Raw genomic sequence first — 25,482 nt, forward strand, 5'->3', positions numbered from 1 at the left:
TGCCACAGGTTGCCCAGGGCCTGTTTTACGGTTGAGTTGTAAACCATTGAGAGCTGAGAGCTGTAATTAAAATGCTGACAGCCTCCCAACTGTGAACAGGACAGGAGGGAGCAGACTGGGAACCCGCACAGAGGGGAGCAGGGAGGGTGGTGCCTTTCCAAATGCACATCAGCCCAGGTTCAAAGTCCACCATTGGCTTTCCAGGACACAACCAAACCCACACTCCTCACCTCACCGGGGCCAGGAGGTGCTGTGCCCTCCCTCCTCCCAGCCCCACTCCCAGACACAACCACGTGACTTCATCTCCTCTCCCTCTCGCTCAGGGAGGGACACACTGGTCTTGGCCTCAGGCTCTTGTGCCTGTGCTGTTCCCTGTGTCTCAAATGCTGTTCCCCACATGGCCCACTTCCTCACTTCCTGCTCAGAACTCACCTTCTCAGACTACCCTGACTACCTAATATAAAATAACCCCTCCCGTCCTCCCTGTCTTCTCACTGTGCTCGATTTTTTCACTATAGCATTTATTATTCTCTGCCAGTAGATTCTCTCTATATTCGATGATTTGTTTGTCCTCTGCTTTCCCTCTGGAATGTCAGCTCCATAAAGGCAAGTATCATCTAATCCCAGAGCCTAAAACTGTACCAGAGACATAAATAGGTGCTTAATAAACATTTGTTGAATTAATGAATGCATGGATTTCCATCCCTTTCTTTCAGCTGGTCTGGTGATCTCACTGGGAAAATGTCCAACTTGCCAGCAATGAGCTCAGCTTTTCACCCACCCATTCAACCAGCCATCCTTCCCAATAACTATCCATTCATCCATCCATCCATTCATCCACCTGTCCATCCATATAACCATTCATCCAACGATCCTTCCAAATACTATCCATCCATCCATCTATCCTTCCAAATACCCATCCATCCATCCAACCATCTTCTAATATCTATCCACCTAATCAGCCATCCATTCATTCACATGACCATCCACCCACCCATCCACACCAACCCCCAGATGGTTAGACCTCCTATCCTGGGGTCCTACATTCCCCTTTACCAAATCCAGTTCATGCCATCATGAACACATGCAGTTATTCACCATTTCCCTCTGTTACTACAGTGTAAGAACCTCAAAAGCAGAAATTGTGTGTCTCATTTATCTCTGATTTCCAGCGCCTAACTCTTAGTAGGTGTTAGTGAAGGTTTCCTGAAGGAGTATTTTTTCCTTTCCCCTTATTTACTTATTCTGCATTCCCTAGCAGCCCGCGAGCTCCCTGATGGCAAGCACCATTTTTCAGTCATCTGGGGGTCTCTAAAACCTTACACTTGACACAAAGAAGACACGTTGTAAATATTTAACAAATGAGTGAATGAGTGAATGTGCAGAAGAGAGGAATATAGCAAGAGTATAGACTCTGGAGCCAGACTGCCTGGATTCAGATCCTGGCTCTCTCTGTATTAGCTGTGTGACCTTGGGTGAGTCAATGAACTTGAACACAATGAACACTGTGCTTCGGTGTCCTCATTCATAAAAGGCAGATAATAATAATCCTTACCTCACTGGGTTCTTATGAGATTTTTATGAGTTGATAGATATGAGGAACTTAGAACAGTGTCTGGAGTAAGACAAAGGCTACAGAGGTGTTTAAAAATGAAATCTCCATTTAAAGTTGGCCCATAGGAACAAATATCAACAGCACAGAGTCTTGAGTTTAAAAGGTGGGAAAGAAGCGTCTGTCTGAGCTTGCACTGTTCCCACAGGAGGCCTGCTACAGCAAACACTTTAACTTTTTCCAGCCACACTGGGATCATTTTGCAAACTACCAATATTATGTCAGGTGGTCATAAGTGCTATGTAGAAAAAGAACACATGGAAAGGGACAGGAAGTGGTGAGGCAGATGGGCCCGCAGTTTCAAATAGGGTGGTCAGGAGAGGACTCATTAGGAAGGTAATATTTGAGCAAAGACTTGAGAAGGTGAAGGGGTGAATGTCTGGAGGGTGAGCATTCCAGGCAGAAGAAACAGCAAATGCAAAGGCCCTGAGGTAGGGATATACCCAGTGTATTTAGGGAACAGTGTAGGTGGAACAGAGTGAGTGAAGAGGAAGTAGAAGGAGATGAGGTCAGAGGGTCACAGGGGCCCAGGTCACAATGTCAGACATTGTGAAGACCTGATGTCTACTCTGAGTGAATTGGGAGCCACTATGAAGTTATGAGCAGAGGAAAGATGATTTCACTTATGCTTGAAAGGACTGCAGGGGGCCAAGGTGGCAGGGAGACAAGTTAGGAGGCTATTGTACTACTTCAGGAAAGAGATGATGGTAGCTTGGACCAAAGGATCACGGACACAGGTTGTTACAAGGGGGAAGATTCTGGATAGATGTTGTAGGTAGAACCAACATGTTGGATGTGAGCTGTGAAAGAAAGAGTCAAGGACAAATCCAAGCTTTTTGGCTTGGGCAACTGGAAGGATGGAGCCGCCATTTCCTAAGCTGGGACGAAGGAAGCAGGAGCCCATTTATGGGAGCAAGATGAGCAGGGAGGTTTGGGACAAGTGGGGTTTCCCGCAGACATCCCGGAATGGGGAGCAGTAAGCAGCTGGATGTGTGAGGCTGGAGTTGGGGTGGGAAGTCTGGGCAAGAGACGGTACTGGACAACTCCACAGATCCTGGAATGTGGCAAGTCCTTGTGTGCCTGTGTCATGGGGCCAGAAAGGACAGGGGCAGGACCCTCTCTGGAGGTGGCTGCTCGGACATGACTGACAGACCCAGATGGACCTCCCCTGTCACGGAGAGCTCAGGACCAGGGTGGCATTGCAATGGCTTGGTCCCCTGGCAACCCTTTCTGTTCAGTAAAGTGACAAATCCCAGTGACCTCCCAGACATGTCCTTCTCCCCAGTCCTTCTAGCATGCTGCTTGTCTGGTACATGGGAAAAATGGAACTTGAGAGCTAGAAAGATCCTTAGAAATAGAATATAGGAATTAAAACCTTACTGTAGCTTTAAAATGACTACTATTGCTACTAATAACAACGATATTCATAATAGTAGCTACTGTTTTCCCAGCACTCATCATGCAGGAGAGCATGGGACTCAGCACTCTGTGGGCATGATAGCCTTCAGTCTGCACAACGGCTCTGGGAAGTACCAGTCATTGCCTTTCTCCCGGCGAGAAAACTGAGGCTCAGAGGCGGAGGACTGCCCAAGGTCACGCCACAAACAAGTTGCAAAGTTGGGATTTTATTGCAGCTCTTTCCACAGCCGTATCACTCCTATCTCCCAGAGCGGAACAAAGCCCAACATCCCTTCATGAGTCAAGGGCACAGTGTGACTAGGAGTCCCCTGCCTGGCCTCCCTGCCCAGGACCCTCAAAGCCCAGAAGAGAACAACTCCCCACAGAATCACCCTCCCAGCAGACTGAGTGGCATCCAGCCAGAACCTCAGTTGCCTCATCTGCAAAATGAGCACAATTTCACCCCTCCCTTGGAGGCAAGGTCTGAGCCTTGACCATCGAAGTGTTAAAGAAAGGTTTTGCAAATGTTATTGTTAGGGGCACCTGGGTGGCTCGGTCGGTAAAGCATCTGCCTTTGGCTCAGGTAATGATCTCAGGGTCCTGGGATCGAGCCCCGAGTCGGGCTCCCTGCTCAGCAGGGAGTCTGCTTTTCCTTCTCCCTCTGTCCCCCTACCCCGGCTCATGCTGTCTCTCTCTCTCAAATAAATAAATAACATCTTTTAATAACAAAACAAAACAAAAACCCCCAAATGTTGTTAGAATTATTATCTCACAATACAACCAATCCTTCCAGGTTTACCCCCCTGCCAAAATATATATATGTGCATGCATATATTATATATATATCACCACACATATATAGATATAATATATATACGCACGATGTACACTTTTGTGGGCTGAGGAGAGGCTTCAAAGAGCGCAGGCTACAAAGGCAGATGGCTGGGAGGAAATCTGACTCAGATGCTTTCCACCTGAGCAACCTCAGTGTACCACGTAACCGTTCTGTGCCTCAGTTTTCCTCATCTGTAAAATGGGAGTGATCACATAGGCCCTACCCTGCGAGGTCATTTGTGGAGAGCGCTTGGAATGGGCCAGCACATGTTGTGTCTGGCCTTGTGAGAGGCGCACAGAGCAGCTGAGTGCTGCTTTCCCACTGCCTGCACCCTTCTGGCCCAGGGCCTGCCCACCCCCATAGCCTGGGGAGGTCCTGAGATGAGGTCACTCATTCCGCTACCGCTGGGACTGCCCAGGAGCCCGAGACGCTGCTCAGGTCGCTGCCTGGACCTCAGCTGTCCATCTGTGGAATGGAGTTCACAAGGATTTCCACCCCCCACCCCATTCCCCGGGGTTGTTAGGCCAGTGAAACGGATAGACTGAGTGCTGGGACACAGTGAGCCCTCACTACTGTGAGCAGTGTTTATTATCTGCATCTCAAAGACACACTGCAAGGCCCAGATTTAAAGAAGCTCCTCTGTCAGGCAAGGGGCCCCTTTTCAGGACACACTAGCATGTGGATTTTTCCTCAAAGGACATGCAAGTGTTCAGAATTAGGGAAAATGACCTGTGTGCTCCCCCACATCCCTGGGCCCCACCCCACTCTTCCCTCCTTCCCTCCAGGACCATTCCTGCCCCGACCCTCCCCTCCCTGTCTTCCCCCAACCACTTGGCTCCCCTTCCTCTCATCCCAGCAGATTTGATAACACCCAGGAGTCCCAGTCCCCCTCCTGAGGACAAAGGCAGCAATTGTCCCTGGTGGGCGCCTTTTGACTCGGTCTCACCACGGTGAAATCGAGCCCCCACGACTTCACCTCACTTGGGAGGCCCCGCAGGGCCCCCTCCTCACCTCAGGTCGGTTTCAAATGAGCCCCCTGGCTGAAGGGCCAGCAGCCACACTGGGAAAGCCTTCCAAGAGAAATCAGATGACCACCGTTTGAGAACCCCTTGGGCTGGCGAGGGGCCAGGAGGTGAAAGGATTTGCTGCCACTACTGCCAAGACCTTCCCGAGTCCCCCAACACCACCAGTGTCCGCGCCCCCTGCCACCCTACGCTGGCGGCTGCTGTCCAACAGGCCCCCCTGCAATGATGAAACCGTCGGTACGGTCTCACAAGACACACGTGGCTCCCAGCCCGTGATGTGTGGACTGCAGAGCTGAATGTCTCTTACTTGTTTGTAATTAGTTTGAATGGAAATAGCCACACATGGCCGTGGCAACTGTATCGGACGGAACACTTACAAGCACTCCATGTCACTGAGAGCACCTAGTGTATGCCAGGCCCCACATGGGCTCTGGGAGATGCCAAGGTGACTCTCACAACTGTCTGGAAGGACGAGGAGGATTTGGCAGGGGGAGATGATGTGGCCCTCAGGCTGCCCTCACAAGCTGAGCAAGCCCAGAAACCCCGTTAAAACAGAAGGTGCCCCAGGTCCCTGCACAGGTGTGGGCATTCCTGGGCATGGCCGAGTCTGGGCATCTCCTCATGCAGTGGCATCCTGAGCGCCCCCCATGACAGCCCAGACCCCCTCCCCACTGGGGAGGGGCAATGTGCAGAATTCTCTTCACACAGCCAACTCCCCTCTGGCCTGAAGTGTCCTCTCTCAGGCAGAGGACGGTAGTCCAGGACTGGCCCAGGGCCATGGTGCCAGAGTGGGAGAGGATTCACAGTGCCTGAGGGGGCTGAGGACTGCAGAGTCTCCAAGTTCCCCAAAACAGGGGATCTGAGAATCTTAGAATCACAGTGTGTCAGAACTGGGAGTGAGAAGAAATGCATCCAAGCCCAAGAACCTCTGAGGCTGGTAAGACAGTTCAATGGTTAGGAACTGAGTCTGGAGCCACATGGCTTGGGTTCAGATCTGAGGGTGGCACCCGCCAGCTGTGTGGCCCTGGGCAAGTTTCTTAACCTCTCTGTTTCTCAGTTTTTCCATTTGTAAAATGGAGACAACAACAGAGAATCCTAACCTCATAAAACTGTTGTGGGATTAAATGAGTACATGCATTTCAAAAGCTAATTAGAATCATGTCTTTATTCTCCCTGCAAACACACACCTGCCCACCAGCCGATCTCACTTTCTGGTAGCCAGTTCTTTCTCACCAGAGCTGAAACTTATATCTTCCCATATTCCTCCATTTCATGAGTCCTGGTCCTGTCTGCTACCCTACCACCATACCCCTAGCCGATCCTTTGTGACGGGGGGTCAGTGACAGCTCCGTGAGGCTGCCCACTCCAGGCTGAGCCTGAGCTCTTCCCAGGCCGGGGTGTCCAGCCACCTCCTCTGGGCCTACCCTGGGCTACCTGTGTCTATTCCCAGGTCAGGGCTGGGAGGTGGTCTTCGCAGCTCACCCAGAGCAAAGGGGGCTGCTGAGCACCAGGCTCCACGGAGCTGGGGACCCAGAGATGTTTGTCTTCCATGTGCTCTTTCCCTGCTCCCCATCCCTGTGGCCTCCCTATCTCACCACCTCCCTTCCCCAGCACCATCCACAGCTATCACCAACGCATCAGTGACTAGACCTGGCTGGGCCCTGCCCTTGCTGTGTCATCAGAGAAAACTGGAAAAACCTCAGGCCTCAGGGACATCCTCCACCCAAGCCTGGGCTGGTTTTCCTCTGACCCCTCCTCAGCAGCTTCCACTCCAGACCTGTCCAGGCTCCTTCCTCTGGGCCCACACACCCCAGCCTGGTCATCCCAGGGAGTTGTCCCCGATGGACCTCCCGGCCCCCACATCAGCACCTCAGCTAGCCCATCTCCCACCTGGGCCAGCCATGGGGACCAGGAGTGAGGCAGAGCTGGGAGTCAGGTCCCCGGTATACATCCTACACCTCCATTCTCCTGGCGTGTGTGTGGTCTTGGCAAGGGCTCTCTACATCTGCTGTCAGTCTCTCTTCTATTAAATGGGCCCAAGGAAGGGATAGTCTCAGTTCTAAAATGATTCTAGAATTCTCCTCCACTGTCCTGAGGCCACTGTCCTCCAGGGAGCAGTAGGGGCTGGGTAGGATTGCCAGGTTGTCAGGTTGAGCACATCGATACGCCAACAAAATGAGCCTTGACCTCAAACACACACCTTAAACAAAAGTTAACCCAAAATGGATCAGAGAACCTTGAGGACACTTTGCTCAGTGAAATAAGTCAGTCACAAAAGGACAAATACTGCACGATTCCACGCATGCGGTCAAATGCATAGAGACAGAAAGTAGGATGGTGGTTGCAAGGGAGGAGGAATGGGGAGTTAGTGTTTAACTGGGACAGAGTTTCAGTTTGGGAAGATGAGAAAGTTCTGGAGACGGGTGGTGGTGATGGTTGTGCAACAAGGTAAATGCACTTATACCACCAAACTGTACATCTCAGAATGATTATGATGGTAAGTGTTATGTATATTTTACTGCAATTAAAAATAAATAAATTTTATGGGGTGCCTGGGTGGCTCAGTCAGTTGAGCAGCCGACTCTTGGTTTCGGCTCAGGTCATGATCTCAGAGTCCTGAGATTGAGCCACGTGTCAGGCTCCGCGTTGAGCGCAGAGCCTGCTTCTCTCCCTCTCCCTCTGCCCCTCCCCCTGCTTGGGTTCTCTCAAGTAAATAAATAAATAAATAAATAAATAAATCTTTAAAAACAAACAAACAAATAAATAATAAATGATTTTTTAAATAAGAAACTGAAAAAAGAAATAAGCCTTTGTTGGTTTAAAAATAACTAGTTAATTAAAAAATGAATCACAGACTTCAATGTAAAATGGAAAACTACAAAAGCTTTTAGAGAAAAACATTGGGGAAAATCTTTGGGGCCAGGAGTCAGCAAGTTCTTGGCCACTACCAAAAGCAGTATCCACAAAAGGGAAAATTGATCAATTGAGCCTGATCAAACTTTAAAACATACTGCTCTGGAAAAGACCCTGTGATGAGGACGAATAGACAAGCTATACGCTGAGGAAAAAAGATTTGCAAACCATGTGTCTGACAAAAGACTAGCATCTAGAATATAAAGAAATCTCAAAACCCAACAGTAGAAACATAAACAATGCAATTAGAAAATGGGCAGAAGACATGGACAGCCATCCCACCAAAGGGGATCTACAAATGGCAAATAAGCTCATGGAAAGCTTTTCCACATCATCCACCGTTAGGGAAATGCTCATGAAGACTGCAGTGTGATATTGCACACACCTACCAGAATGGCAAAAGCAAAAATAAGTCACAACACCCAGTGCTGGTGAGGATGCGAGGAAACTGGATCCCTCGTACATTGCTGGTGGGAGTGTACCTTCTTATAAAGCTCAGAATATGACTATGTTACATCCCAGCAATTTCACTCTGGGGCATTTATCTCAGAGGAACGGAACTTTGTGTTCACCCCAAAACCTATACACAAATGTTCAACACAGTTTTGTTTGTAACAGACCCAAGCCGGAAGCCACCCAGACGTCTTTCAATAGGTAAATGGTTATAAAAAGACTGTGGCACAGGAACACCATGGAATCAGTAATAGAAAGTAACGGACTATGGATAAACACAACACCTTGGATAGAACTGGAGGGAATAATGCTGAACGAAAAAAGCCAATTCCAATAGGTTAGATACCGTAGGATTCCATTTATACGACATTCTTGAAATGATAAAATTGTAGGAACGGAGAACAGATGAGCGGTTGCCAGGAATGAAGACAGGGTTACGGGAAGAAGGGAAGTAGATATAGCTCAAAAGGGGTAGCACAGGAATCCCTGCGGCAAAAATGTTACGTGTCCTGACTGTACCAATATCAATATCCTGGCTGTGATATTGTACTATAGTTTTACACGCTGTTGGAGAAAGCGGGGCAAAGGTACACAGGACCCTTCTGTGTTCTGACCACTGCATGGGTATTTATAATATGTTGACATATGAAATTTAATTTAAAAATACAAGAAACCCAGAAAGATTTGGATTTGAGTTAAACAACAGTTTTTTAGTGTAAGTATGTCCCACATAATATTTGGGACATACTCATACTAAAAAACAATTTGTCATCTCAAATTCAAATTTAACTGGGAGTCTTGTATTTTATTTGGCAATCTTACTCCTGGGAAATTCCCCAAGATAGGAGCAGATACTTGTCATTTCATTCATTTCCTCAACAAACACTTCTTGAGCACTTACTATATGCCAGGCACTGTGCTAGGCACGGGAACACACCTGTGAACTTACATCACCCCTACCCGGTGGTGCTGACATTGTAGTGGAAGAAGACGGGCAATAAACACATAATGAGCTGTGTAAATAAGATCATTTCACATGGCGGTGTTACATAGAAAATAAAGCAGGGTAGTGTACAAAGAGAACTGAGGTGGATGTAGGGGAGGAAAGTCAGGGAGAGGGGCTCCCTGAGAAGGCAACATCTGAGCAGAGACCTGAAGGAAAAGAAGGAGCTAGTTATGCAAAGATTGAGGGAAAAACATTCCAGACAGAGGAAAGAACATGTGCAAAGGCCCTGAGTCAGGAACAAGACTGGCAAACTCCAGGAGTGTGTAGCTTCAGGCAAAGTTGGTGTCCACTGGTCCTAAGAACCCTGTGTCTTCCCCTTCCCCACATGGCAGATCTGGAAGACCCTGGAAGAAACTGAAGCCCGCCCAAGGCCGCCACTGGCCCATGTCCCTCAATTTTGGCTAGAAGCCTTTCCATCAGAGAAGGTGAGAACCCACATCTGCGCCTGGATCTGGGGCAGAAATGGAGGGCACAGAGGCCTGAGGGGAACTCCTCACAGCCTTGCCTCGTCAGCTGGCTTCAGACCAGGCAGGGCTTGGCTCCTTTGGCCCTCAACGTGCCACCACGGACCACTCTATCTGGTCAAATATGCAAGTGGCCTTTGGGACGGTGGAGAGGAGCATAGCTGAGTAAACCTTATCTGGGCCCCGCCCCAGCTGCCAGGGGCCAAGTCCCCGGTGTCCCCTGATTCACAGGCCCGCCTGCAGCTAGGGCATGGTGGGAATCCAGCTCCCAGGAGCACCCAGACCAGACAGGGCAGGGCAGGAAGGGACAAGACCAACCCCCCTCCCTCCCGTGAGCAAAGGCTGGGCAGGGACTGGAAGGTGACTTCTCACTCCGGTGGAATTCCATCCCCCTGAGCTCACCTCCCTTGGAGCAAGCGGCACATTCCAGCAGGGCCAGCCCCGTCCCAGCTGGGCCCCCATCCCCAGGGCTGCCTCTCTGGGGCTCAGTCACCACACCCCCAGGAAGGGATTGCTGGGGGCCCCTCCCTCCCTCAAGGCCCCCAGAGCTGCGGCACACTTCCTTTTGCACAGCAAGACCTCCGACAGCCTGCCCTGCCAGGTGCAGTATCTTTGTGGAGGCTCTGAGTGGCGGGGCCCCTAGCCACCTGGCTGGGGTTCCAGAGCTGGGACCTGGCAGAGGCTGGGCTTCTCTGCACCCTCATGGGGGGCATGCTACCCATGCAGGGGAATGCATCTAGAAAGGCCCACCCCTGGCTCTCCTTCCACCTCCGTGACTGCTCTTTTGCTCCCCTCCTGCCCAGTGCTCATTTCCCCAGGGCTGTGCCCAGCTTTCCTGCTTTCCCACTTGAATCCTCCCTCTGGACAAGCCTACCAAGCCCGGGCTTCTGTTACTGCCTCCTGCTGGTGGCTGCCGGGAAGTGGCTCCAGCCAAGACCTTTCTCCAATTAAGATCCAAGAGTCCAGGATGTCCCTGAGGGCCCCCACTTGCAGCCCACAGGGTCTCCCAGTCCCAAAGGCACCCTAATCATTTCCCCCGAGACTGGTCTCCCCCGCCCCAGGTCCTGACCCCAGTGAGAAGTGGCACCCCCCATCCATCCCAAGCACAACTCAAGATGGGTCTTGTCTATTCTGCTTCCTAAATGGCTGTCCCTCCGCACTCCCCTGAGGCCCCCGCTGGGTTTGGGCACATGCTGCTGCCCTGCCCCTTCACTCTGTTCTCCACTCCGCCCCAGAGAGGGCCAGAAGCCTGCCCACACACTCCCCGACCAAAGCCCCTTCAGGACCCTCCTACAGAAGGGGAACGTCTTACTCCTTGAACTGGCATTCGAGGCCCTGCGTTTGGTCCTAGCTCCCTGTAGAGCCTCATCACCTATTCCCCCTCCCTCCCGGACACACAGAGCACCACACCAGCCACCCGCACTGCCTGAACCACCCTCCTCCTTCCCACCTGCCTTGTGAGTAGGACTCTTCCTTATCCTTCAAAGCCCTGCTAAGGAGTCCCTCCTTCCTAGAGGTCTCCAGACTAGTTCATCTCCCCAAAAGGCTGGAAAGAAATCATGCAAAACCACATATTCCACCATCCAAAGATTTCAGCCCAGCGCCTCCAACGCCTCTCTCCCTCCCAACCAAAGATCCTATGATTCCAAACTCCCCGTGTGAGGATGTGAACCAATATTCTACAATCCCGACCTGAACGGTCTGGGATTTCAATCCATAAATATTATGGCCCTAAAATGCCAGTAGGCAGAGACTGTAATTGTAAAATCACCTCCCCAAAAGAGCTGTCGGCACCCCCACCTCTTTCTTCTCACCTGACCACTCTAAATTGACCTTGCGGACCACACAACTGCATGAGACGGTGTGGGGAGGGAAAGCCCTGCTGGCCCGCAGCGGTGCCCCCACCTCCCCAGGCCCAAGCCCCACATCTGCAGGTGAGCGCCTGGCTCTGCCCGGGCTCACGCCCAAGCTGGAGACCTATAAGGGCAGGGCGCCCCACGGCCTTTATTCTCCCTCATCTGCCAGGTGAGGCGGTGGGCTGCTCTGGGTCTCCCCTCATGGGCCTGCCACCACCTCTGCCCCTTAGGACATGTACCCCTTCCCCGACTTCCTCCTCCTTTTCTCTCTCACCATTGCCAACAAGCTCAGAGCCTGCGGTCGGGTTGAGTCTTGTCTTCTCACAGCAAGAGCGAGGGAGCAGCGATAAACACATCTGTGATCCTTTCCAAGATGCTCAGCCAGGAGCGGCTGCGGGCTGGCCCCCTCTCTCCTGTCAGCTCCCCACCTCTGCTGTGCGTGGGGTCCATGGAAGCCTATTGCGGGGGAGGCCCTGCGGTGAGACCCCTTGCCTTTGAATTATAAATAGCACATTGCAGGACCCTGTGGGCATCTCCCCCTCGGGCCTTCACGTGGCCCTGACCAGCACCGGGGATCAGGTGGCCAAATGGAGGCCTCAAATAGGGATGGGACCCAGAGCTGATATACACCGAGCCTTACTAACCCCAGGCTAAGTGGCTGTCCTTGCTTCTGACCGCTTGGATATGCGCCTGGACCCTCAGGGTGCCCTGTAGCAGGGTGTGAGTCTGGCCAGCACAGGGCGAGGTGGGAAGCTGCCTTCCCACTGTACTCTGCCTGAGTAGTATGGCCACTGCCCTGGGTGGCCTCCGTTTGCACCCCACAAAGGGGCCGGACTGGTGGTTGCTCGGGTCTTTCCCTGTGTACACTGGGAAGTCCCAAATTCCACCTCTGGGCTCTGGAAAATATACAGTGCCTGGGTGAATGGCCATCCCAGGAAGGCAGCCTCACGGGTCCTCCCAAACCAGAGTGGGGTTGGTAGGTGTGGTGAGCATCCCTTTGGCTGCATTTCCCTGAACGAGGAGAGTCGTTCCTGCTTAGAATCATCAAGATGGACCCAGCCTGCTCTCTTCCCAGACCCTGTTCCTGACCCTATCCAAGGCCTCACTCGGCCTCCCCGGAGTCAGTTTCTATGACTTCTGCACCTCCTCTGCTCCAGGACCATCAGTGGCTCCCCAGTGACCATCCGGTACTCAACTATTCACTCCGTGTGTATATAGAATGCCTCTGTATGCCAGGCTCTGGTGTGTAGCCATGCATGAGACACACAGGGTCTCTGTCCTCATCAAGCTTATGGTCTAGAGAGAGGAGGAAGCCCCAGAACAAGACAACATCTGAGAAAGGCTAGGAAGGAATTGAATGGGAAGCTTCTCTGGGAAGAGGGTACCTGAGCTGAAACTTGAACAGTAAGAAGAAGGCAGCCACAGGAGAATCTGAGGGCAGAATGCAAGGCCCTCACTCTTTAGCCTGGCAAGTGACCTTGCAGGCTCCTCAGGGGCTGTTACCCCTTCTGGGACCCACAGACCAGCTGCTCTGGGCCCCTCGACTCACCCGAAGTCTCCACCTCTGGGCCTTTGGCCACTATGTCCCCACACCAGACCTGGGTTATCTTTACCTCTCTTCTCTGTCTAGCCAAACCTCACTCATTTGGGGGGCCCACCTCTTCCAGGAAGCCCACTGAGGTTGGTTTTATGACCCCTGACAACTCCCAGCATCTGCATCACCCGAGAGCTGCCTGGAACAGCAACCACGGCCGTCATACCTGCTGCAGTGGTGTGGCTTCTAAACCCTTCTCCCGTGTGATATACACAGAGCCTTTCTTACCCCAGACGAAGAATTCTCTCCTTTAGTTCTCCCAGGGACCCAGCCAGGTAGGCACAGGCCGGGAGAGGGAAGCCATTTGCCTTCCTTCCGTCTGCCTCCAGGGAGTGAGAGCTGCTAGGGCAAGAGGGAGCCTGAGAGCTGTGACCTCAGCCCCAAGGAGTGATCTGACCACAGAAACAGGAAGGAATGAACAGCTGAGAACCCTGGGGGGGGGGGGGGTTGCTGGCCCCAGGCAGGAGCTCCCAGCCACGGGACTGAACAAGCAGGGCCTTACACTTTACCCCAGGACACCATCCTGGGGCGGGCCAGGTGAGCAGCTCTGCCCGTGTGACTTACCGAGGCTGCCTGGGCAGCTCTGACACACGGGATGTGGCAGGAGGCTGGAGAGGAGGAGGAGGAGGAGGAGGGTGGGGGGCCTGGAGGCAGCAGGAAGGGCCGGCTGGCCTGTCTCATTCCTCTGCACCCCAGGGGGGGCTTGCTCCCCTGCAGGTGTGTGGGCTACCCCCAACACCACTTGCCAGACAGACTCCCTCGAACATGACACACGTTTGCACAACTTGTCATCACACCCAGCCTGTGCCAAGCATGAACTATGTGCCAGGCCCTGGGGTAAGTGCTCTCCACCCCAGCCCTGAGCACACTCCTGACAGCTCTGCTTCTTTCCCGTGAAGGAAGGAGTGACAGAGCCAGAATGTGAACCCAGGCGGCCCGCGCTCCGACCACCAGGCTGCGGCCGCACGCGGCGAAGCAAAGAAGGCCAGCCGGAGAGCCACACGCGCTGGGTTCGAATTCTGACTTTGCTCCTTAGCCGTGGAACTGCTGCGTGTTGCTTCACGGCTCTGTCCTCCACATCCTCACCGGTGAAACAGGGACAATGACAAGACCATTCACAGGGACGCCTTGAGGACTAAGTGAGCTGATACATCCAGAGCCAGAAGACGGCCGTTCCACGGACGCGCTCTCACGGAACAAGATCCGTGCCACATCATCATCTGTCCCCGGAATGAGCAGCTCGAGGCCCACACTCTGCAGGAGCTGGAGGTGTCTGAGCCTCTGCTGGTCTTTCTTTTCATCTTTTCTGTAGTTTTTAAGCGTTTGGCAGTGACTACCAGTTCTCAACGCCAACACTTAAAACTGAAGAGATTACACGTAAACTCTGAGTCTGGCCACGGCGGGCTGGCGTTCCTGCACGGCCACAGCAGGAGTCTCGTAAGTGGGGCCCGGGATCCTTGCTTCACCATAGCCCTGCACGTGGTCTCCCTTGCTCTTTTCACTCCTGCTCCTGCCCGCGGCCCCTGTGGCCTCCGGTGGTGCTCACATGTGTCCTGTCCCTGCAGTGGTCCGTCCCCCACCCAGGTGGCATGGAGCCCCCCTCCCTGTCTGCCCTGGCTCACAGGTGCTTTGCCATGGAGCTCCAACCAGTCCCCAGAGACTTTCCTCTCCCAGAACCCCAGGGGCCTGCGAGCTCCAGGGTGGGCTCCGAGTACCTTGACCTTCACAGGCACTTCCGGAACCCATTCCCAAGCTCAGGCCTCTGTGCCGGGACACTGCCCACACCAAGCAGCACTAACCTGGGTGCCCCGAGACGCCTGGTCAAGCTGCCTGTACTTGAATACCTCCTGGGATGGGGTGCTCACTTTCTTGATAACTCCATCTGTTTCTCAGTGGCTATAGCTTGTCCTCACACTGGCAGGACCTGCCTCTCTGTGACCTCAGTCCCCACGGGCCCTCACTCTGTACTCTGGGCCTGCAGACCCTTGTGCTCCCTTGCCTTGAGACAGCCAGCTCCTCATGGGACAGTGTCCAGCCTCCTTTCTATTCCAGCCACCTCCACTAGAAATATCCCAAAACATCCCTGACTTTCTTCTAAGCTGAGCCCAGAATCCAGGAGAATCTGAGGAGGCAATAAAGATGCAACAGTCACCTCCCTTATTTTAAGCTCCAGATCTTGATTAAGGTGACTAAGGACATTTCAGCGGCCTTGGCAGCTGTTCCACAGGGATGATTCCTACTGAACTCACCTCAACCCGTCCCCATGGTCAGAGTTTTGTATGGCTGATTTTGTGGACCCAAGGATAAGACTTCATATCCATCCCTCCCTCTTTCCATCTTGCTGAGTTACATCCAATTGATTTTAACCGAGATTCAGTTATTCAATGTCTGCAGTAACCGACACGCTTCATGCCATACGCGGATCCTGACCAGCAGCAAATGCACAACAGAGTCGAGCAGAATGAGGCTGTGGCTCGCCACCAGATACCCAACACCAGCCATTAGGGAAAAGCTGTTTTCCAGCACGTCTGTAAGAGCTGCCCGGCTCCCCTCCCTGGCTGCCTACCTTTCGGCCTGCCTCGTTATTGTGTAAGTTCATGAGAGTCCGGGCATTCTGCTTGATCTCCCGGGCATCCACAAAGACCTTGGCGAAGCCGATGCCGTAGCGGATGTCGGCAGAGCAGCCACCCCACTTCCAGCCCTCGTCCCGGTGGTACTGGCCTTGCTTCTCCTTGTCGCAGCCACAGTCACTCAGGTTGCCTTGGGTGCAGGCGGCTGTGATGGCGTGGGCCACGCCAGCAGCGATGATAGCGTACGTGAAGGCAGCCTCCCGGCTCCCTGTGAGGACGAGAGTGGGAAGACGGGGGTCAGGTCCAGGGCACCCCGGGAGAAGGCCAGGCCTGGCTACGAAGGGGGAGCTGGGCTCACTGAGCACCATTCCCGACCCCCCGGGGAGCTCCATCGCGGGCTGATGCCACTGCTGGACACGCCCCTGCAGGCACACGCCCACCCAATCCCGTCACCGAATCCAGTCGTCCGGCCTCTGGAAGGTCGGATGAGGGGACCCCTCTGTCGATTCCCACCCACGCCCCACCACACTTGATGTGGCCGTGTAAACTGAGCGCACGCACACGCTCACAGCATCTGGGACACAGCACAAAGCAGCATTTCTTAAACACCTACGGTGTGCACAGGCTCTGGGGCCAGGGGCCTGGACTTAAATCCCGGGAACATCAATCCCTGGCTCTGTGACTTTCAGCCAACCATGACCCCTCCCTGTGCCTCAGTCTCTTTAGCTGTAAAATGGGGACAGAGCGATTATACTTTGCTCAGAGCAATGACAGAGAGCATTAAGAGTTTGTGTGTGTCAAGCTGTCAGCTCCGTGCCTGGCTCATGGCACCTGCCTGACACAGCAGGTCGTATGCTCACGGCCCCTATTATTATTGTTGTGCGTCAGCTGCTTTTTATAGGTCCAGTCCCTCCTCTTCTCCATGGCCCACTCAATAGACCGTGAGCCTCTCCAGAGAAGGCTGGGACCTGGCCCCCATTCACGTCTGTGTCCTCAGCATCAGTCTGATACAGAAGGCAAGGGCTGGGGAAGGGGAGAGGGACTGCCCAGTCAGGGTGGAAAGGGGCAGGAAGGAACCTGGACAGGAAGGTTCAATGCGGGGAGGGGGTTAGGGGAGCATTGAGGCTGTGCTTTCCCACAGGTCTTCCCAGCTGTTTGGAGATGGTCCTGCCGGGAGGCGGGGAGCTGCCAATAAGGATTTACAAAGGCTCTGCAGGATGGTGCCAGGGCTTTAAATGGGAGTGGGAGGGTCCTGAGTAGCTGGGCACAGTGGCGCTGCTACCCTGCCTCTTAGCCTCTCTGAGCCTCAGTCTCTCCATCTGCAAAATGGGTTCGAGAGCAGTATCTGCTGTACAGGAGGAAGATGAACCCAGGCATGGGAAGCCCCAAGTGAGCCCTCAGCAAGTTCGCTCTCACAGTGGGGTAGGGTGGAGGTTCAGGGAGGGCTCCCTGGAGGAAGAGGCCCCACATGCCCGAGAGCAGGCAGATGAGGCAAGGCTGACCATTCAGGAAGGGGCAGGGAAAAGGGTTCCAGGCTGTTGTGATGCAGATGACCTCATCAGTGGGTGAGGAGTGGGTGGGGCAGCCTCCAAGCTGCTTCAGGCCTCAGGTCACGCTGACCCACACTCAGGTAGATGATTTCCCCATCCACCCCTCATCCACCTCCAGGCCTCCCTCACCCAGGTGGCTAAGACACAAACAACCTGCCCCCCCTCGCAACCACCGCTCTCCCTCTCTGCACACGTGCAGGCCTCTCCACCTGTCGGATGGCTTTACTATACCAGGGCCCTTTGCTTTGCCACTCCGTGCCAGCCCATCCCTGGCACCCCTGTTCACATAGGGCTTCCAGTCCCAACTCCACCATTTCCTGCCCGTGGCTTAGGCAAGTTCCTCCTCCTCCCTGAGCCTCAGTCTCCCTGTTTGGGAAATGCTGATGATACCACTGTCTACCTGATAGGAGCTGCCGAGAAGTTACAGGAGTGTGCGTGACATGCTTAGCCCAGTACCCAGCTCAACAAACACCCCCACCCTGGGCACTCTCTCTTTTTAACTGCATCTCAACCTCTGGAGCGTGGAGAAGGGCATGATTTGCGCACCTACCAGGTTCCTGACTCTGCACACATTATCGATCGTATTGGTATTAGGAAGCGTATGTGTGTCACACGTGCCCTGCAGAGGGCTGGGCACAAAGCAGCCTCGATAGGAGGCAGCCACAGGGTGGACACATGCACAGACTCCACCTCCGGGCAGGCTGGGTACGTGACAACGCTTATGTGAAATGAAGAAATGCTGCATAAGATCTTCCAGGGCATGGCTGGGCTCATGGGAAGGCAAGGGAACCCATAAGGGCCACGTGTTGGAGACAGAACTGATCACCAGCAGGGCAAGAAGGAACGGAAGGTGGTCATCTCGTGTTGCTGGGCTCTGCAGAAAAGGGGGCTGACGAATTAAGGCCTCAAGGACCAGTGATCGGGCCTTGAGTCCCACCGAGGCAAGACATTGGAAAGGAGCTAGGACTTGATGGATAGACTCCCAGAAAGAGGGTAGATTGGGAAAATCACCACTCCCCCCACACACACACCCAGCAAAGCTAGACAACAAGCAAGCAGGTCTGATATGGCCAGAACAGGAGGTGGGAGGGTGAGGGGTGAGGAAACCAGAATCTTCTGGGAACTGGGAGCCTTGTCCCTGCCTTTGCGATTTGGCTCCGACTTGTCCCTCAGCATGCTCAGGGGCTCCCAAGTCAAGGGGGAAAGACTGGCCCCAGGCTGGTGATTCCCTAAGACCCCTGGAGAAGCAAAGACAAAAGCCCCCAGATACCAGCTCACAGTACAGACAATCAAACACACAAGAAAGTAATATACTGGAGACAGCCAACAGTGAGATTAGACCCTCGGTGACATCAAAGAAAAGAATCATCAGATAGAGGGTATACAGAGAACAGGATGAGGGGCCCAGGGTCATCCCTGTCCTACCACTTTCCAGCTGTGTGACCTCAGGTGAGTCACCTAAACCGTCTGTGCTCCAGTTCCTCCGCTATAAAATAGGGATGGCAACCATCCACTTTCTTAGGGGAGCTGGGAGGATTAGAAAAACTAACAGGTAAAGCATTTAGTACAGGGCCTGGTATGAAGAAGGGGCCCAAATAAATATTAGATTTATTACAATTTCTATTGATGACGGTAGTAACGGTTCTTTATGAGAGGTTGGGAAGGTAAAGAGTAGGAAGCTACATTGATCTTCATTTATGGTTGAAGGAACCGAGGCCAAGAGAAAGGTCCGGCTTGTCCAGGCCACCCAACCGGTAGGCAGCAGAGCTGAGCTGCAGACTCGGCCTCTAGACACCCCATACAGATCAAGAACGATTCCCAGGGATTAAATGACTTGAGATGCAGCGGGCACCACTGGCAGGTTCCGAAGCTGAAAGGTGACTGTGTCCCCTTTATCAGACCAAGAATGGAGTATGCAAATTGAGGAGGGGGCGGGCAGCCAGGCCTGTCATCTGAGCCCTGCCCTTCTTCCAGACTCCTCCCTGGGGTGGGGCCAGAGGCAGGGTGAGGAGGGGCAGGACCAGCACACTTTGCAATAATTTTGTGTGTAGCTGCTCTACCCATGCCCCCCCCTTGTGGGTGTTGGTGCCCTGGTCTCTCCAAGCCCCCTGAGCAGCGCACGGGATGCAGATGATGCACGCGGTGAGGGGCAGACAGCTAACTAAACATGGCTTCTGTTCCCAGGCACACCCCCTTTGGTTGGGGAAGGGCAGCTGTACCCCGACGCATGTAACTCCCCTGAGTTCAAGCTGGACCCCCCACACCAGAGTGAAGTCCCACCATGGGCTATGCATGCCTTCTGCTCCCTGCCAAGCTGGCCCTCACGTCAGCACCCACTGCCCCAGAGAAGCAAAGCCTGTGGCTTCAGAGCTCCCAGGAACCCAGGTACTGGCTGCTCAAGTCCAATGCCTCTGGATGCTAAAGGGTCACTGTGAACCCCTGCCATTGACCTTGACACTGGGCTTGCCCACCAACATTAGACTGGCCCTGCCCAGTCCCACCTCCCTTTCTCCCCCACCGCCCACCTGACCACTGAGGAAACTGGCCTGGGCATCAGGCTGGCTGCATAGCTCACGTCAGGTCTGTTAACCTCTTAAAGCCTCTGCTGCTTCCTCTGTGAAATGGGCACAATGACAGCATCTATGCATCATGGGCTACGCAAGTAGACTGAATCACTGAACGAGGGGAAGGTGCGAAGCACAGAGCCCCGCACGTAGTAAGGGTTCAGGAAATGCCAACCATTGTGGTTGTTTTTGTTATTATTACTTCCGAGTCCCATTTTGCCTCATGGTGCTCCATGATGCCCTGGAGGACAAGACAGCCTCCCACAGAGGTAAGTGCAAGGGGCTAATCCAGCCCAGGCTGTCTGTCTGCTCAGCCACGCTTCAGGTTCACAAGAGGACAGGGACCAATGTCTGTCTTGCTTACTTTTTTTACAGCTCCTACCACAAGGTGTGAGGGATGAATGAATGAGCAGGCCTGCATTCCAGCTGCAACCCTGCCAGAAGCTGGATGACCTTGGGCAAGTCACTTAACCTCTCTGCCCCTCCATGTCCATGTCTGTTAGTATCACCTACTCTGTAGGAAGAAATATATACCACCTAGCACTTAGCTGGTGCTTAAATAATGCTAGTGAGTGTTACAGTGATTATGATTGAGGAACTTACAGGCACACCGTCGAGAGGTACAGAAACTCCCTCCACCCCTTGATCTAGTTTTCTCCATAGCCCTCCTGCCATTTTAGATTTATCTGTTGGTCGTCTGTTCCTCACACACCTACCACTCCCGCTGGAATATCATTTCTTTGAAGGCAAGCACTCTGTCATGTTCCCCACTGGGTCCCTGGAGCCTGACACATAGTAGGTACTCGGTAAATTCTGTTGCATGAATGGATGGATGGATAAATGGATGAATCAATGAAGGCTCCAAAGAGTGGCCAAGAACCACATGACCTTTATTTAGGGCTTATTTGCCAGGCTCCCTGCAAGGCACTTCGGAAAAATATGTTCACCTATTCCTTAGGAAAACCACTCCAGCTGAGGTTCAGAGAGGGTCTGACAGGCAGAGGGGAGCAGTGGTGAACTCGGTCCTTTCAGCCTACTTCCCCCCGAGGATCCTCAGAGTTAGCCGGAGGCTGAGGGGTAGGGGGTTGTGGGGGGTTTGAGGTGGGGGGAGAAGGGTGCTGAGCACCTACTATGGGCCAGACCCACACTTGGCTATCTGTGGTATCTCCCAAAAGCCCCATTGGTAGGCACCATTCTCCACAGTATTACAGACGAGGAGACCAAGACTCTGAGAGGTAGACATGATTCACTGAGGCCACCCACCTACAAACTGGCCAGAACTGGGACTCCAGGCCCAAGTGTCCTTTCTCAGTCCCACCCACCTCCCTTCCTGGCTCCTCGCAGCATCTGAAAGCCCACAGGTAACAGAGATTCCTTTGGCTTAAGGCATGGATGCTTATCAAAATGCCTTTATTTCTGTCAAGAGATGCCATTCACTTATCAGTTAAAACGTATCAACAAATAATTTATAAGACCATTGAAATCAGATGGCTTGCTAAGCCAAGAACAGGTTTTGATGGCAGGAAGAAGGTAGAAAAGGACCCCCAAATCTTTTTTTTTTTAATTAAAAAAAACTTATTCGAGAGAGAGAGAGCACTAGAGAGAGAGAACAAGAGCGAGTGGGGGGCAGAGGAAGAGGGAGAAGCAGACTCCCCAGTGAGCAGGGAGTCCGAAGTGGAGCTCAATCCCAGGATCCCAGGAACATGACCTGAGCAGAAGGCAGACACTTAACTGACTGAGCCACCCAGGTGCCCCAAGGGTCCCCAAATCTTAAAACCTCAGACTCTCAGGTTGAGAGGCTATGTTACACTCTGTCCATTCGTGCCTTCTGCACCCATCCCAGATGAGTAACAACTCCTTATTTTGAGGCTCAGAAAAGGGACTTGCCCAGGCAGAACCAGGATGCAAACTTGGAAGTCACCTGCTGTCTCCAGCCACTCTGGGGGACTGCTCTAGACCCTGACCATGCTCGGGACTCCCAGCACAGCCCCTGTCTCAGTTGCCTGAGGAAGCCCCTCCATTTGGGTAATTTCCCGAATGCCACCTTGCTTGTCTCTTATGAGACATCTGCAAGAGTGTGTCTAGGATGTCTGTTTTATTGCTGCAGAGACTATGCCCAATGGCACAGTTCATAATAAGCAAAGTCATAAAATGCTTACTATTTTCGAGGTTCTTCCCTAAGCACTCAATATATAGATCAACTCAATCCTGGCAACTGCCCTATGAGGTGTGGACCATTACCGTCTCCATTTTACATATGGGGAAACTAAGGCCAGAGAGGTGATGCAACCTGCTAGGATTTAAACCCAAATTGCTCCGCTCCAGAGTCTAACCCACTCTCCTTCCCCACGGTCATGATGCCCACTCAGGCCTACTGACTCCAGCCCAGGCTCTTTCTTGGGTCTCCACAGGAAGCCAGTGAGCAGCCCACACTGGGCTTGGCCATTGCTGACCACGTGCCCTCCAAGAAGAGACCTACCCCCTCTCTGCCTGGACCGCCCATCTGTCCCTCCTACCCATGAGCAGAGGAAGAACCTCCATCAAACCTCCTTGACCAGGCCATGTGCCCTGTCTTCACTCCACAGATATTTCTTGAGCACTTACTAGGGGCCAGGCACTGTGCTGGGGGCTGGGCCACTGAGAGGAGAGATTCAGACATGACCTTGCCTTTGTAGGGGGACAGACAGCAAGATCACATCACTCAGTGGCAGCTGAGGACTCTGAAAAACATCGAACAGGGCAGTGCTGGGAGCAGGGGGCACGTGGGGTGGTGACTTTAGAGCTCAGAGAGCAGCCATGCAGCTCTCTCTGTGGGGAGAGAGGGTTCCAGGCCCAGGCGTGGCCCATGTGATGACCCCGCCGTGGTCTAGCCAGTGGCAGAAGCAGGTGAGTCAGGGGCACAGGGGAGCTGAAGCTGGCTCCACCATCCTGCCCTGCACAGAGGACTCACATGTTCCCAGAATCAGAGAATAGACTCCCAGAGCCACAGACATAAAGCCTATGGGTTCCTCTTGGAATGATAGGTTCATGGAGACCAGGAGACTTGCCCAAGGTCATCAGTGACTCAGTGAGACCAGGGGGACTAGAACTAGGCTCTCCTGGCTCCCAGCATGGGGTCCCCACTCTCATCTCCACCCCATCCTCCTTAATTCTCAGTGCAGGTAAATTTTCCTTCCAGAAGCCCAGGTGGCTGGCTTCAGCTCAGAACTTGGAAAAGATGGAAATTGTCTGTCCCTCCTCTCTACTCCTCATTCAGCTGGGTGACCCTGAGCAAGGACTCTGCATCCCTGAGCCTCAGCTTGCCCATCTGTGAAATGGGAACCACGAGGAGGACACTGCCAAGTTGCTGTGAGGAGTCAGTGCAACCTCTGGGTAAAGAGCCCAGACCCCGAGAAGGTGCTCAGTAAAGAACCGTGTTATCACCGAGGAGAAAATGGGGAGCCTGGCTGATGCCCTCCACACAGCCCAGCTCCATAACGATTCCAGTGGGTACAGAGGAAATAAACTGATGAGCAAGCCTGCCCGAAAGATTCCATTCCACCGCCCTGTGCAATCGCTGTAAATGGCTTGCACCGGAATATTATCTGGGTGTATTTACGGTATCTTACTGGAAACCACAAAGTGCATTGTATTTTTTTTTTCTTTTGCTATTTAAAGCCAGTGGGTCAGAGAGTGAGCAATCTGCAGTGACACGAGCTGAAATATATGATGATTTGGAAAATATACAGATGGAAAAAGGTTGCTTTTGCCAGTCCCGTGGCATGGCGGCTCACAGCCCTTCTGGGCTCAGAATGCCACAGCTGGCTATCTCCATCCAGAGGAAGCAGAGAGCCTCTCGAGGAACAATCGGAAGAATTGGGGGTATAGGGAGTACTTGTCTGGGCTCAGGCTGGTTAAAGTAATAGGCCCATAGTTCTCCCCTGTCTCGGTTCCAACCAAGGGTCTCTCTTCCGACTGGGCAAAGCCACACACACCACTGACCGTCCACAAAGGTCAGCATCTGTCCCTCCTGCTTCCATGCCTTTGTGCATGCTGTTCCCTCAGCCTGGACATGCCCTTCTTCCTACCTGCCTGCTGATGGGCAATGTAGCCCAGTGGTCAGAAGCAGGGCCCTGGAGGCCCTGGGTTCGAATCCTGGCCCCACTGGCCAGTGGCAGGACCTCGGGTGAGTTAATTGACCTCCCTAGACCTTAGTTTCTTCCTTTGCAAACTGGGAATACGATGACCTTCTAAGGTTGTTTGGTTGGTGGAAAAACCAAAGCACGTGACAGACTCGGTCCACACCAGGTAAGGGATCAATAAACCATAGCTCTTCCAAGATGCATGCTTGGTTAACCCTATCCTTCAGGGTGCAGCTCCAGCGTCCCCTCTCTGAGGGACCTTCTTGATGTCCCTTCCCTCTGCTTGTGGCCCGGTGCCTTCGCTTTCCTTACTTTGTGCTGAACTGAATTCTGTCTCTTCCCACTAGTTTGTGGGGAGCTGGATTGTTTCTCTGCGAAGCCTCCACAGTTGACGAATGAATGACAGTGCGTGTAAAAGCGTGTGAGCGTATGAGTGTGTGTCTGTCTGTCCACCATATGAAAGCTGGAAAGAGAACAAAAGACTCATCTCAAAGAATAGCGTCAGGAGAGCTAAAACCCAGGATGAACGGAGGCTTGCAGAAGAAATGCAAACGAGACAAAAAGTCCTTTGTTAGCTGCGTCCTAAGCAAGACTAGGGAAAGAATAGGTCTTTCGCTAGGCAAGATGGTGTATTGTTAAGAAAGGGCAGAGAGAAAGTGGGGCTGGCCCGCCCCTTGCTTCGGTCTCTCTCACTCCCTGGAAAGCCTTCGAATCCATCCCTCCAAGCAGTCATTAGCTCACCACACATGCGCTCCAGTCTCTTCCACTGCCCGAAACAGGTAAAAAGACGGAGCCATTTGTGTGAGGCGCGAATTCCCAGAGGAGGGATCCGAGGCCCAGCAGGTCACCCCAGGGAGAGAGGGGGAGCTGCTCAAGCGACCAAGCTCTCAAGAAGTGGTGACAAATGCCACTGGAGCAGAAGTCCAGCAATGCTTCCAAGTCAGCCGGTTTGCAGACACAGGAGGGTGGTACTCCCCTCCCCGGGCCCGAATCCTAGGTCATCTGTGCCCGTCCCTGGAAAAATTCCGGCGGGGGAGTACCAAACAGGAGGTCGTGAGTATCTGGAAAAGAATGCAGCCGCCCCCAGGAGCACACGGTGGGAAATCACCATTTCTTTGTTGACAATGATGCTGGGGACATTGCAAATTTCTATATGTGCTAAGAATGTGATTATCTTCCCACATCCTGTCTCTCCCCTGACACAGGGGAAAGAAATTCTTCTGACAGCTCCCCTCCCAGGCAAAGCCCTGCCGGACTGATACATGTCCACCTCTCTCTGCAGCCCCTTTCTGCACTCCCTACCCCACACCCTAGAGCCCAGGGAGCCTGGGCCACTCCGGATACCCTGGCTCTGGGCTGGGTCACACCTGCAAGCCTCTCTTCATGGCTTCTCCCCTGCCACAGCTTTTCCTCCCTCGGTTGTGGACCAGCCCACCTACAGCCTGCCTGCTCCTCTGCCCACTGCCCTCTCCTCTCCTATCAGATGCCAGAGCACATTTCAGCCCCGGCCTCACTGCCTGT

General features: G+C 53.2%; 1 protein-coding gene across 1 annotated transcript in view; it reads right to left on the minus strand.

Annotated features, from left to right (window-relative positions):
- The window catches only part of WNT7A (Wnt family member 7A), a 65,020-nt gene that overhangs the window by 24,618 nt on the left and 14,920 nt on the right, over positions 1 to 25,482 (minus strand). The window contains exon 3 of the mRNA XM_036113495.2: positions 15,723 to 15,994. Within this exon, the coding sequence (XP_035969388.1) occupies positions 15,723 to 15,994 (272 nt within the window). The remainder of the gene's footprint in view (positions 1 to 15,722; positions 15,995 to 25,482) is intronic.

The sequence above is a fragment of the Halichoerus grypus genome, chromosome 1, assembly GCF_964656455.1.
Source record: "Halichoerus grypus chromosome 1, mHalGry1.hap1.1, whole genome shotgun sequence".
NCBI lineage: Eukaryota > Metazoa > Chordata > Mammalia > Carnivora > Phocidae > Halichoerus > Halichoerus grypus.